The sequence below is a fragment of the Dendrobium catenatum genome, unplaced genomic scaffold (genome assembly GCF_001605985.2).
Source record: "Dendrobium catenatum unplaced genomic scaffold, ASM160598v2 fragScaff_scaffold_1179, whole genome shotgun sequence".
Classification (NCBI taxonomy): Eukaryota; Viridiplantae; Streptophyta; class Magnoliopsida; order Asparagales; family Orchidaceae; genus Dendrobium; species Dendrobium catenatum.
Genome location: NW_021319641.1, coordinates 827,702 through 842,482, shown reverse-complemented (window position 1 = coordinate 842,482; position 14,781 = coordinate 827,702). Strand labels below are relative to the sequence as shown.

The 14,781-nt window shown below is 35.6% G+C and overlaps 1 protein-coding gene across 10 annotated transcripts in view; it reads right to left on the bottom strand.

Moving 5' to 3' along the window:
* Positions 1-14,535, bottom strand: part of LOC110095092 (CRM-domain containing factor CFM2, chloroplastic) — a 34,215-nt gene extending 19,680 nt beyond the window's left edge. For 8 of the 10 annotated variants that reach the window (XM_028698923.1, XM_028698922.1, XM_028698919.1 and 5 more), the window contains exons 1-10: positions 13,757-14,535; positions 12,685-13,207; positions 12,448-12,595; positions 9,015-9,339; positions 8,758-8,914; positions 7,207-7,499; positions 7,056-7,115; positions 6,790-6,966; positions 1,482-1,601; positions 1,103-1,340 (exon numbers count right to left, since the gene is read on the bottom strand). In XM_028698923.1, the coding sequence (XP_028554756.1) occupies positions 1,103-1,340; positions 1,482-1,601; positions 6,790-6,966; positions 7,056-7,115; positions 7,207-7,499; positions 8,758-8,914; positions 9,015-9,339; positions 12,448-12,595; positions 12,685-13,207; positions 13,757-14,437 (2,722 nt within the window). In that variant the 5' untranslated portion in view covers positions 14,438-14,535. The remainder of the gene's footprint in view (positions 1-1,102; positions 1,341-1,481; positions 1,602-6,789; positions 6,967-7,055; positions 7,116-7,206; positions 7,500-8,757; positions 8,915-9,014; positions 9,340-12,447; positions 12,596-12,684; positions 13,208-13,756) is intronic. The other 2 variants (XM_028698925.1, XM_028698926.1) reach the window with 2 other exon arrangements.
* Positions 14,536-14,781: the final 246 nt, after the last annotated feature.

The following is a 14,781-nucleotide window of genomic DNA, read 5'->3' as shown; positions in this document are numbered from 1 at the left end:
TTCTTGCTCTGTTCGGTTTGATCGTCATGCAGGAGGCGGACTCTTTCGCCTCTGTTGTTCGTAAGCCAGTCCAGTATGCACCGGCTGGACAAGTCCAGCGGACTAGTTTAATAGTGGACTACCAGAGTTCTCCTATATATTCATAGATGCAAAGCCAAGCTCGCTTTCAAGGATGACCTTGACGTACTCCAGCAACCTTGAGCATATGGTGAGGCCTTGATCGTAGTATCTCCACGTAGCATGGGGGTTGCCATCTTCATTCATTCGTCGTTATCATTGCATTACATGTCAAATCGATCTTTTGTTATGTGTTCAAAATCCATCATTCTCCGTTATCATTGCATTTGAACATATTGATTGTGAGATACATACAAAGATCAATAAACCATCTTTAATTACAAATTAAGGTTTACCATGAATAATAATAATCATGCATTTATTGCCACTCTAGCCTACTGAGAACAAGACAATGAGAAGAATGCCCAAGAAGACTAATTATTTTACCCTAAAAATTTGATAAAAATGACATAAAAACAAACTTAAACTTGCTTACTATACATGACCATAATTATAACTGGAAATATGTGACATGTACTGCATCAGCACACAGATGCATCATAAAACAAAAAAAAAAACCTATCATGCCTCTGATATTAGGAAATTTAAAGAATTAAAAAAAGATAAATAACTTATTTATTTCATAAGCGTCCAATATTTTATAAGAAAATGCACACGGTGCTCAGGTTTTGGAAAATCACTTTAAAGCAGAAAATAACTATGGATATTACAACAACAACATCAAGCCTTTATCCCAGCCATATGAATCATTATTCTCCAATGTGTTTGATTAATAGTTAAATTTTTATTTAAATCTAATAAAAAGATGTCATTTCTAATACTTTCTAACCAAGTCTTTTATGTCTACCTCTACATTTATTAACAAAGGACATATCTAATACATCTCTCTCCCCTAACCGGGCCATCGGAATGCCAACATTTTATGTGACCAAACCATCTAAGATGACTCTCTCTAATCTTATGACATGGACATTCGAAAAAATAAAATTTCTAATCATCTGAAAAGAATGAGAAAGATTACTACCAACAGCTAGAACGGGACGCTTCCTCATCTTGAGAGCTTGCTTGCGCAGAAGAAGTCTTTCTCGATTTGAAAGAGGAGATGATCTGAAGATAGATTCAACATCTGATTCTCGTGGACCATTACTTTCCAAAGAAGATAAGCCCAATAAACTGTGAGCACCTCCACATGAAACATTTATAGATAGCTCCTCAGAAGCACTAGACTCAGCGCAGGTAGTGGGCGTTGAAGTTTGAACTAGCTGTTCATTTTAAGCAGAAGAAAGAGAGGCCAAAAGTACACAAGAGAAGGAAGAAAATAAAAATAACTAAGGTCTGCATACTAGAAACAGATAAAGCAGAAAATTGAAAGCATAACAAGCCCCGATCATTAGTGTAAAAACCTCGGGATCAAGAGATTTTCCCTCACTGCCAGACATAGAAACCTTCCTCATGGATGCCAAACAATGCTCAGCCATCTCAGCGTCATGACTCTCATTTTGATGCTCCAAAACAACCATCTTCTGTTACAAATGTAGAAGTTGAGTATACATGAAAACTTCAAGACAGAAATGAACTTTCAAAGTAGTGAAAGCAGATGACAGTTTAAAGATTAAAAAATAACAGATGAAGTAGACTTGATTACCTGATTTGGAACAATAAAATTTTCCATTTTATCGCTTGGAATACTACATAATATTTAGGGTGGAAGGATTCTGTATTGACTTCACTCACTTCCTTAACAAGCATGATCATTGGCAAGGAATAAGATGACGAATATATATGCAAACAAAACCTACTTAAAAGCTTCACAAAACAGACCAACATGCTTTCAATAACTTCAAATTGTATGTTTATTTTTTCAGTGAAAAAAAAACAAGCTAAAGCAGTTTTCAATAACTTCAAAATCTATGCTGGAAAGGGATGTTAAAACCCATGTCAACTGGCCAGTGTAAAATAATCATTCAATGGACTAATCGGAACAAAAAATTAACAGAAAAATGTTCAACATCCATTCACATCTATGAACTTATCAAGTAAAAATAAATCGTAAAACTGAAGCATGGCACTCCTATCACAAAAATGAAATCTTATATTTTAGTGAAGCAATTCATACAATAAATTAAGGATCTACCACACAAACTACCAAAATCTCAATTGTCGCTTAAACAGAATTGTGTTAACTGTTAAGGATTCACAAAGATGTGATGATTTCTCATATATAAATGACAAACAAAAACAATTAAAAATTGCAAAAAAAATGTGACAGTCAGTTACTAGATGTTTCCCAAGTTTTCATAGTAGAACAAATTAATACTGCCAAAAAAGCCTCTTCAAAGCCGGTTCAACTTATGATCATATGACGTTCAAGATAAAACTATAAAATTATCTTGAAATAAAAAGTTTTGTTCAAGATTTGAGTGACTCGAGAATCTCTAGCATTCATATCAACTTGATTCAACTTCCGGAAAGCAAGAATAAAAAATAAATAGCAATAATTTTATGAAAGCTGGTACTGCACGGCAGTGTTGGAAATAAAAGAAGTTGAAACTAAAAAAAGAATAATTTAACCTATTAGGGAAGTAAAAAAAGAGTAGCAAATAGTGCAAGAATGTGCACTTTCAGAGAGATTGATCATTGTGCCCACATGGAAGAATCTCCGATTCTAATCATAGCAACTATTTGCTCAAGAAAGGATGACGCTTAGGCACGAACCCCACTTCTTAGGCTTAAGATTCCATTTTTCCTTAAGATACATAAGATGTTAATTAACCAGATTTCCCCTGATAATTATATCGAGGTTTATTTAGTTTTGGATTCCTACTTCATATGAATGCAAGCCCTCATAGTTAATTACCCCTCCTCTCTCATAAAAGAAAACTCTCGATTAAGGATGAATTAACTTTAGACTTGTAAGTGTTTTAATCTTTGTGGGGGATGCAGGTAGACCCGATCAACATCACATGATTTTGTCATCCCGGAAAAACCGTAGGTTTCAGTCAACCAACACTCATAATCATTGATCGTAGTGTCCAGAGAATCTGATTAGTAGCCATAAGTTACCTCCTCTCAGGGATCTCAAGTAAACTGAAGTGGTTAAATGTGAGTTTTAGTGTTATGGTGCTTTGGTTTGTATTGGGGCTTACGACTCTGCTTAGGAGTTGCCCATAGGTTTAGGTTTAGATCAGGGCTTACAGCTCCTCTTAGGAGTTTCCCATAGGTTCAGGTTTAGATAGGAGCTTACGGCTCCGCTTAGGAGTTGCCCGAAAGTTTAGGTTTAGATTGGAGCTTATTGTTTTGCTTGGGAGTTGCCTATACAGCAAGTCTTATGGCTTCCCTTGGAAGTAGTCTGTAGTTTGATTTAGGGAGGGCCATCTTTCTCAAATGTTTCCCAAATAACAATGATAACTTCTTCGATTGGAACATTTAGGTTAGCTTTAGAGTTTTGTGCTTCACTTTGGAAGTTTCTCTAATAGATTGATTAAAAGCGGGTCTCACTGCTTCACGTAGAAGTAGCCCAAAGATTTTAGTTTGGTTGACTTAGATAATAGTTATTTAGTTTGCATTTCGTAGACAGTAGATTACTTAGTTTGCACTTATGACTGCCCCGACACTTGTGCTTTTGTTTCAATGCTTTCTTTTATGCTTTAGCAGTTTGCCTTTTGTTTCAATACCCCTGTTTTAGTTTCATTACCTTTACTTTCAGCACTTTGTTTTAGCTACTTGTTTTACCTACAGTACTAATGTCTGCTTACAATACCAATTTTTTTGTTTACAACCCTAGTGTTTTATTTACAACTCTGCATTGACCTTTCATAATTGTTTGCAGGTGTTCGGGGCTTCCACAGGAGGGAGCTTGATAGAGTCAGAGCTTGTAGTTTGTGTTATAGTTTGTAGTTAGTGCTTTAGTTTGTTGTTTAAGAGTTTGTCTTTTATTTTTGTACAGTTATGTTTGAGAGTTTGTTTTTTGAGATGTACAGAGGTTGGTTCATAGTGCAAACATTCATTTTCTTTTCTTTTATTATTTTGAATTAATTGCATTAATTAACTAGTTAGTTAATTAAATAAAAAATTAATTTTAATTATTTTTAATTTAATTAATCAATTAGTTAATGACTTAAAGTATAAATTTTATTTTTAAATTAACCTCTCAACTCATTAATAAAGTTTTAAATTCAAATATATTTTTTTAAATTAATCAATTAATCAGTTTAATTAATTGAAGTTTTAATTTTATTCATTATTAAAATTAATTAAGTTTTAAATTTATTAACCAATAAGTTTAATGAATTTGAAAATTTAATTTTAATATTAAATTAATTAATTTAATTAGTTTATTAATTAAATTGACTAATCAATTATTTAATTAATTAGAAGATTTAAGTTTATTTTAAAACAAATTAATTATTTAATTTAATTATAATCTCAAATTTATTTTAATTTAATTAACTAGTTCTTAATTAGTTAACTTTTAATTAAATTAATATTCTTTGAATTGGTTAATTAATCATTCAAATTTTAATTAATTAATTTTAAATTAAATAATTAGTTAATAGATTAATTAATTCAATAAAACTCTGATGCAATCAAATCTTCATGCTCATGTTTTTTTTTTTTTAATGTTATTGTAATTTTTTAGTTTAATTTTTATTTACCCAACGATGGAAGGCAACGATGATCATGTGTGGTTTAGGTGCTCATTGGACATGTTTTTCCTTTGGTGTGCTTTGTGTTTGGGCTGATTTAGGTTTGGTGGGGGCGACTGAGCTGCTGTATGCTTGGCTTGGTTGTTCGCCTGTTTGGTTCCTGCTGCTGCTCCCTGGCTTTCCCGATTCCCCTGGCCTTGGTTGTTCGGTTCCTGCTGCTGCTCCCTGGCTTTCCCGGTTCCCCTGGCCTTGGCTGTTCGGTTCCTATTGTTGTCCCTTGGCTTTCCCAATTTTCTGGTTGTTCGGGTGGGCTTCTATCGTGCATTTAATGTTGCCTTTTTCTTCCCCTTTTGGGTTGGTTGTAGGGGGCAGCTGTGGCTGGCTATTGGCCTCCTTTTCTTTCATATTTAAAGAGGAGTTTTGGAAGTGAAAAAAGGTGTAAAAACTTGAGGGTTTTTTTTCTAGCTTGAGAGCTACTTCTTCACTTCTTGTTTCTTCTTCCAAGTCTTCTAACCCTTTCTTCTCTCCACAAGTTTCCAACCCATTGTAAAAGTGAGAGTGGTGTTGGTTGGTCAGTTTTTGTTGATATTTGCTGGAGGAATTGTGACGGACGTTGGACGAAAGTTGTTGTGGTGGACCACTGGTTTGCATGTCCTTGAGCATTCTATTTACCTAATTTTATCATTACATGTGAGGTGACTATTAGATGGTTGTTCTGAGAGTATTTTCTTTTAGTTTTTTTTTTTCTTCGAAAAAAAAACAATTTCAGTTAGTTTAATGTTATTTGGGGATTTGCTTACTAAAGTTTTGGATTGAGTCGTGTTCTACTTTCTTTTGTGTTCTCCATTAAGCTTAAAACTTTCTAGTTCCCATCAAACTTTCAAAGATTTTAAGAAAGTTCGACAACCTCCCGGCGTCCCCTTCTAGTAAGGGGAGGTTAGGAGGGGAGGGCACATGCCCTTTAAAACCTGCCCAGCCGGTTAGAATTTGATAGTCGAGGGTTTCAGGACAACAATGAGACCCAGAATCGATCTTCAAAGTTTCCAATTGGCAGTTGTTTATTTTTCTAAAAATTTTGGCAGCCTACGGCGTCCCCCACCACGAGGGGAGGTCGGGAGGGCACTTGCCCTTTCAAAACCACCCAACCGAATAGGATTCAATGGCCGAGGGCTTAGGGACATTGTTTAATCTCGAAATCAATCTTCAATCCCTCCAATTTGATGATTGTGCTACATGTTTTTTTTTTAAATCCAAATATGTTTATATTTATACACATATATTATTATTTCCCTCCATTCATACTCCTACTCACTATTCAAAATAGTAGAGTAGGACCGGTCTGGCACAGAGATTCAGTGGTTTCGTTCACGAGCTACTTCTTGTGAGGTAGGAGGATCGAAGGGGAGGCTTAGTGCTATGTTCAGGAGGCGCAGATCGAAGGCACAGGAGATCGGCGGGGTCGTTCAGTCGTAGGTGTGGATTCCCAGCTTGCAGTTCACGCGGGTTCGGACGCAGGCAGAGTTGGGAGTCGCCTGGGTCAGACATGGGCCTGGAAGGTTGGGTGGCTGGCTTTTCTTGCGTACGAGACGGACGAAAGAGGTGTAAGGGTTGTGTGGAAATTGGGCTTGATCGATGCGAGAGACATGCAAGATTTGTCTGTTCGTGCGAAATCAGACGGGAGGTGCATAATCGTGAGAGAAAGAACAAAATAACCAGAGCTGAAAATTTCCAAGAACGAGCGCAAGTCCTTTTTTTCTTCGTGACTTTATAAGAACAGTTGCCTTTGGAACGTGCATACAACGTGGCTAGATGCTGTCTAGTTTTGCCTACGTGGGGGAGTTACGTGAGGGATGGTTAGATGTCAAAAACAACATACATTCATCATCATCATCATCATTAGTAGCAGCAACCGCCGCCGCCTTATCCTAACTATAGCAACCAAGGTAATCCTATAAAGAATCATTGTACCAATCAAAATATTTTTTTCTTTTTGAAATGTTTGGCTGCTAAAGTATTCATCGGGGTATATAGCATAATCATGCTAAAGTTTGGCATGATTCCTTACCTCAACATTTTCTCCGCTAAAGTCCGATTGAAAAGATGTATAAGACTCTATTTCAGGCTCAGAACCATTATCATTATCTATTTCCAATGGTCCAATATTGTCACTTATGTCATTGGGGGATTTTGACCCCTCAAACTCAGACGAGAGAAGCATGTTCATCTTCAAGTCATTATTGGCCTGGAAAACTAGATGAAGTCAGCTAAAAATATTTAAAAATGTTACCAACATAAAAACTAGAAGAATGAGTACAGCTAAAGGTTACTCACAATCTTATAATCTAACTGGTCTGCAGTTTTTGAAAGGTGCAAAGCATGAAGTTTCAGAGACTGCATTCAAAGAAACAAGAGAAAAATAAAAAGACACATAAGATACTAAGCATAAAACTTTAACTAATAAAACAAGAAAAGAAATATGCACCTCATAGCGTTGAGCTTCAAGAGAACGCTTTAGTGCTTCCTTCTTGTTTAGGAGTGTCTGAGGCCTCAAGTTTGCAGGCCTCCGGTAATTCTTCCCACGGTAGATAACAACTGCATAACCTTTACTCACTCTCTCAACCGCCACAAGTATGCCACCACTTTCAGCCTCTAAGGTTCGAGCAGTACTTTCAACATTTTCAAAATACCGGTCGTTAAAGATTATCTTTACAAGTTCCCGATATTTCCAATGAAGATGCATATTTTCAATAGTTCCATCAAAAACACCTCTTCTACCTAAGCAAGAGAGAGGAATTGGATCATTTTCAATATTCCAATTATTCCTTAAAAACAATTCTCCTACCAGATCAGCGAAGAACACATCATAACCTTTCAAAAAAGTGAAATACAAGAGAACAACCTAAAGGGTGCTTCCTATTTATATAATAATTAAATTTATTACGGAAAAAAAAAACCCTAAAGGGTGCTTCCTGAATCCTGAACAATCAAAGAACAATCCTCAAGGTAATTTTTGCAGCTTTACATGATGTAGAATTGATACTCTATAAAACCCAGATCACGGCTATTTCCTTCAACTATAATCGATTGATGTACGATGTTTAAAATCAGACTTCCGGTGAAAATAGGATGATGCAACAACAACAACAACAACAACAACATCAAGCCTTTATCCCACTACATGGGGTCGGCTACATGAATCCTTTTTCTCCATTGTGTCCTATTAAAAGTCAAATTCTCGTTTAAATCTAATAAAGAAAGGTCATTCCTAATATTTTCTAACCAAGTCTTTTTAGGTCTACCCCTACCTTTCTTAACATAAGTCAAATCTAATACCTCTACTCTCCTAACCGGGTCATCGCAAGGCCGCCGTTTTATGTGACCAAACCATCTAAGGCGACTTTTTCTAATCTTATCTTCTACTGAAAATAGGATGATGCAATTAATATAAATCACCAAAAAAAATTCTTAGATCAAAGACTACTAATCACACAAATTCACTAAAGAATAAGGATGAAAATATATAAAATTGAAACCAAAATAGCAGCAATTTATTAATTCAAAGAAATCGTCAAGAAATTTGAACCACAAAAATTCGGAGATCAAATGAATTTTTATACAATAATTGAAATCCCAGTTGTAGTAAATTTGACCCATGCATGGAGGCAATACCAATAAGTAAATATTTAAGAAGAAAATAGATCAAGAAAAGAAATTATAATAGTGAAGAAGATTCAAGCCTTGCTCTGGCATAAGGAGATAACTAAAATAGAGCATAATGACATCCCTAAATGGAGATTTCTCCACTGCGATCCAAATGAGGAATAAACAATGGAGGCCTGCACCTTTTGAAAGTCTCAAGCCAAGAAAATAAAGCTCTCAATAAGGATGAAATCAAAACTCAAACCCTACGTATTATCCACATAATTCCAATCAAACTATACGGGATTATGTATTTAAAACTAATCACTGGATAAAACATTCTCCAAATTTTAGGAATTTTTCTTTTTTTTTTTCACCAAATCATAAGCCTTACCAAGTAATAGAAATGGTTTCATTCTAAGGCCTACCCTCCGTAACATGTGTCTTTCCTCTTCTGAGATGCCCTCCTTATCAAATTCAACAGTTGTAGGCTCAACCAATCTCTCAAGTTCTGCAATATGCTTTTTAGTCATCTCTATGTTTTGATTGACCTGCCATCAAATGAAATTATACGAAAGTTATGAACTTCCATAATAATATGAAATTACTTAATCTAGGTTATAAATAAAAACATAGGTCATTAAAAAATACCTGGTTTAACTTGGCCTCCACCTTTCTAATAGATGAGCTTGCAGATTTGAGATTTCTTACAGTCATTAGGGATCTTTTTCCTTCAGCTTTTTCTTTAACTTCAATCTCTGAAGAGGAGTTGGATAACCTTCCACTAGAAGAGAGATTCATCACAAAGGGTGTTACTTCATCATTGTTTGGCTTCCCATCACAAGAATTCCAATTTCTCCTTTCTTCTATCGCAATGGATACAGCATGTGGCAGAAAATCCTTTCCTCTGTATAAGATAATAAAATCCTTGTCCCTCGAAAGAAGTGTTCCACCAGTTAATTTCTGCAGAAAAAAACTAAAGTGTGTTGTTCAATTTTAAGATATAGTTTCTCCAACAAACTCATGGACAATATTTATCAAATTAAATAAAGATTTTGATCTTGATGCTGCCCATCGTTAGTTCATGCAGTTTGAGCACTTATTCAACGTAGGTTTATGTGTAACATTGTACTAGCACACTCAAAGAGCACAATTCAAAGATATAAAGAACATTATACTTTTGAAGTGCTTCTAACATCTCAAAAATAGCTTTAAATTTTAAGGCAATATTTTAAGTTCCTAAATTCTCAACATCAAATCTTGTGAGGACCTAAGAAAATCTAACTAGGCAGATTAGATTATAGGTAGTACACCACTCAAAGATTCATCCATCAAAGACTAATTTCTGGTTTCAAGTTTCTCAGAAGCTCAAGCCCCTATGATTAATCTTCTCTCTCATTTGCAAAAGAAAACCCTCAATTAAGGATGTCACTAGTCTCTCTTAATCTTTGCTTTATTGATGACTTCTTATATATTGTGCAAAAAAAAAACACACACACACAATATCTCAATATTTATCATTCAAGGTTATATAGATCTTAGGCTAAACATTCATACTAATTGGGGTAGATCTTTAAGTTGAATTGAAGACTTTATCATAAAACATGAGTTCCCTCTTTTAAGATGTTCCCAGGTGGAAAACATATTAAATTAGCTAATTATGTTGAGGAGCTTGGGTGACATAAGGCTTTCCACCCTATCAAATGGACTAAGTAGCTCGGACGCTCAGAGATTCAAAGGCTCAAAGGAATGGTCATTAGGAGGAGGGCCAAATAGCATTTAGTTCAAGCATACATATTAAGAATAACCACTTAATTCAAAGGAAACTTCTTGGTCCATAGTGGTTCAAAGGTTAAGAGTTGTGAACCTTGGTATGGTCTTAACTTTAAAACCCTTTGCAAGTTTTAAGAAGAGTGAGGTGACTTAAAGCATGAAACAGATGTAGAGGTGATATAAAGTTGAGTTTGATCGAATTTTAGCTCAACATGAAATAGAAAATTTTGATTCCAACTTGACTCAAACTCAATTGGAAATGATTTGATTCCAAACAATCTCAAAATATATATCAAGATCATTCAAAATTGAATATTTAATTAATAATAGATATAAATATATGTTATATATTGCATATTATACATGTATTATGTTATACACATTTTATTCTATGTAAATACTCATTTCAAGTAGATTTGATCTTTATTCAAGCAAGATAGGTCAAATTTTGGAAGACTCAAAATCAATTTCTAGGTTAGCATAAAACTAAAAATCAAATTGAGTCAAATTATAGAACTTTTTAACATCCTTAAATAGTCATTGTCACTTTTCCTAGATGTTATACTTTCTTGTACTTTCATAATATTTTTTTTCTAAGATAATAACGGCCTTTCGAATCACCAAAAAAGGGATTTTGCTTTTAGAAGCTACATATTAGAAACCAACACTATGTTCTCTATTAGCCATTTTATGTTGCAAATGCCATTGGGCACTTTGATGAGATTGTTAAGGTGTTGATTTCTTTTGTAAACATTTGAATATAAATTGGGTCAAAATGGTCTAATATTTAATCTCAACCATTTAGGAGATTATGGGAGCCTTGGCATGTTTCAAAAGCAAGTAATGAACTAGCACCTACTTGGAGAACTCAATGGTGCAAGTAAGAAGAGGACCCAGCAATTGTTGTTGCCTCTAATTAGTGATGCGGGCAAAAGATATAGGGAGCCTATACCCTTCGCCCAAAAAAGACACGGCGGACTTCTAAAGACGAATCTTGGAATTCCAAAAGCCGGTTTGGAATTCCAAGAGACAAACATAAAAGCAAACATAAAAAGCATAAAACTATATTAATTAAAAGATAATAAATGAACTAAAATGTTAGCTCATAATGAGCTAACCCTTAGTTCAATAAATGAACTAAAGTTCAGCTCATAAATGAACTAAAAGTTTAGCTCAAATATGAAAAACTACTAGACTCAAGGGAAGCCAAAATATGATTTATTTTGGACTAGGGTTGACCCCCCCTTTGTCTACATCAATTAGGAATAGCTCTAATGGAATTTGGCTTCAATGGAGAAAATTTTCAATTATTTTCAAAGAATGTCTTCATTCATTCACTGGAGTAGATTCCGACAACTATGATTTGGCTTACGCCTTTAGGAATATTTCTTCAGTGACATGGAGTCAACTTTATTGGGGTAAACTTTTAGAGGATTGGCTTTAATATTTCAATTAGTCATGAATAGCCCCACTATTTTTACGTTCATCAAGTTTTTGGTTGCCTTCAGGTTATTATCATGCAGAATGTAAATTGAATAGGATAACTATTTGGATTTGGATTATACAATGCTACCACATAGGGTTACCAAACAGGAAGCAGTGTTAGCTTCTAAAGTACCTAATTACTCAAATATAAGCACATACTAAATAAATAGGTCGCTTGAATTTAAAACATTATTATGATTTAAGAAGGAAAGAGAACATGGAACCCGAAGGGATACAAATACATAATGGTAAGAAATATATAAGATATATAAAGGAAGCCAAAAAAGTTGAACTTGGCCAATGATGATGACATGAGAGGAGCTACCTATATTGAAGCCATTCTTCAAGTGCTTAGGACCATAAAAATCAGTTTTAAAATCCTTTGTAAAACATATCACAAAGTAATGAGCTAGAAAATAATAAAGAAAAAAATTAATCAAGAAATTTAAGATCTCAAATTAAGTAAAGCCCCTTCGTAAATTGCCAAATGACTGAACCAAGAGATAATGCTCATATGCTTAAGTAACAATAACAGCATCATCAAGCCTTTATCTCACTACATGGAGTTGGCTACATTAATCTTTTTTCTCCATTATGTCATGTTAAGAGCCAAATTCTCATTTAAATCTAATAAAAAGATCATTTATAATAATTTCTAACCGAGTCTATCAAAACAAAGCAATGGACAATTAAGTTTTTTTTCCTATCATTTGTTGGTCATTAAGAATATAATTTTAGCTTCAATTATCAAGTACAATGAATAATCAGCATAGAGGACCCATAAATACATAGGCAATGATAAGATAGGGATATCGTTAATTCTTACGAAAGCTGCCAACATACCTTCAATTCTTCTGCCATAATCCCACTGTTAGTATTCTGTGCACCCCGTTTTATAGCAATTTTTGCAACCTCAATTTTTTCCCATAGCTTAATAATGGAAACTGCCAAACCTTGAAGGTTTCTATTTCTCCCTGAGACAAAAAGGATGATGAAGGGCTTTTTAGGATGCCCACACAGCAAGAAGGTATAAAATGATCATCACAAGACAAGGCATTGTCACCTAGTGCAAAGTGACATGGTACGTGTCGGCTAAGCCTCCTTAGAATTGTTGATTCCCTGTCTTTCAGTTGGGGCCTTAACCCAAAGGGAAGAAGACGAAATGGCTTACGAAATCCTGGAACAATAGCTGGTAACAAATCACCATCGACTGGTAAAGGATCATAGCCCCACCAATCAGTAAATCTTGGACCCAATCCATCTAATAACTTGTCAGCTTCAGCTTCAAGCTGAGTTTCCCCAGGCAATTGCAAGCGCAACTTATTAGGAGAACCAACTCCAGAAATAAATGGTGAGCGAACTCTGCTACCACTTGACTCAATACAAGTATTTGCTGCAATTGTAGATAAAGAGCTTGAACCATGCTCTTTATCAGTTACACCATTCAAGTCGGGTTTAGAACAATCTTCATCCAGCTTTTCACTATTGTCTTCTCCAGAATGGAAGTAAGGATACTTATAATTTGTCCCTCTATACAAGACAACGATATTTCCAGACCTCCAAACAACTAGGCCACCAGTTTTTCTCTGCAAGGATAGCATACACAGCTGCTTAGAAGGGATTACACTTAATGCCAAAAATATCAATAAAATTCATCATTCAAGACGAACCAAGAACAGCGAAATGCAATAATCACCTTAAACCAAGGACCACTGCCAAAATAGATCTAAAAGGCAATTTTATGCTGGGAATTAACAAATGCGCATAAAAAGACCCAGTTTGCAGACCTAATAAGGAGAGAAGCCAATGGAACTTATGGAAGTAAATTACATCTTTCCATCACTGAAAAAACCTCTAAACTGCCTCAAAATAAGGGATTATAACCCCATTTATTCAGATATATACAAGCTAAGTTCCACGAAGTAGCAAACTTCTTAATACAATTCAATTTAAAACAGCTCGCCTTGATTAGTTGGTTGGTAGGTACCAACCAAGAGGTTTTAGGTTCTATTCTTGCATCTATGATGTGCATGATGTGTGTGTGAGATTGCCTTAGTTGGCCTAAATGTCCTCAAAAAAAAATTTAAACCAGCAAAGGAGCACCTGACAAATAAGGAACCAAAGATTCAGAATACCTCTAAAATCTCATGAGTTCTCTTCATGTTCATGCCGCAGACATCTTCGCACCTGATCTTGACCACCTCTAATCGCCGCCACCTCTCGTGGATTCCATTCACAATTCCCTCGGTTATCCCAGCCTTCCCCACCTTGAGCCGCTTTGTCAACGCAATCCCCAAGGTCCGTAGTCTCTTCAGTTCCTTTCGAGGTAGCGTTAGTTCCGCCACTGTCGGCATCTTAACTTTCTCACCAGCCGCGGTCGAGCTCTCCTGCTCCCTCTTCCAGAGCTCACGAAACCTGGTGATGGTGTTGCCGGAGCCAGGCTCCGGCACAGGATGCTCTGGCGTGCTCCAGCTAGAATCAATGGTGTGGCCAACGCGGTGCTTGGGGATTTCGTAAGGGGTGGGGATAAATATTTCACCAGCAGAACCGGGACCTGTCGGTGGGGGGCCGCCGACGGCCGCCGCCGCCGGATCGTCGGGGAGGTATCCAAGGCTGCGGAGCTTCTCGGATATGCGTTGGATGGCAGATTTTCCAACAGCTTCTTGGTAGGAGGAGCGGCAATGGGGTATGTAGAGTTTAGGGTTTTTAAGGCGGAGTGATGAGGAGGACGGAAAGGAGGGCAACGGAAACGGGGTCGATGCGGTTTTGGAGAGAAAGTGAGGAGAAGAAGGAGAGTGAGCAATGGACAGAAGCATTGAGAAAGCGCAGAAAGGAGAACTGGAAAAGCTAAGATTTTTCCTTTCGCAGCGGGAGGGAAGACGAAGGTGATCTATTTTGCAAAAGCATTTGGGTAGAGAAAAATAAATAAATTAATTGATTAGAATTTTTTAAAAAAAAACTAAAAAAAAAAATCATTTCTATTTCAATGGGAGGTTGAAAGAAAAAGTATATATATAATTAGCTGAAATTTTGGGTATTATTAAAAAATTAATGGTAATTTTAAACTTTGGTTATAAATGCAATAACTCATTCAATTTTATAAATAAGGATAAATAATGTTTGCATATATATAGTAACTTTTTAAAATTAATAATTATTC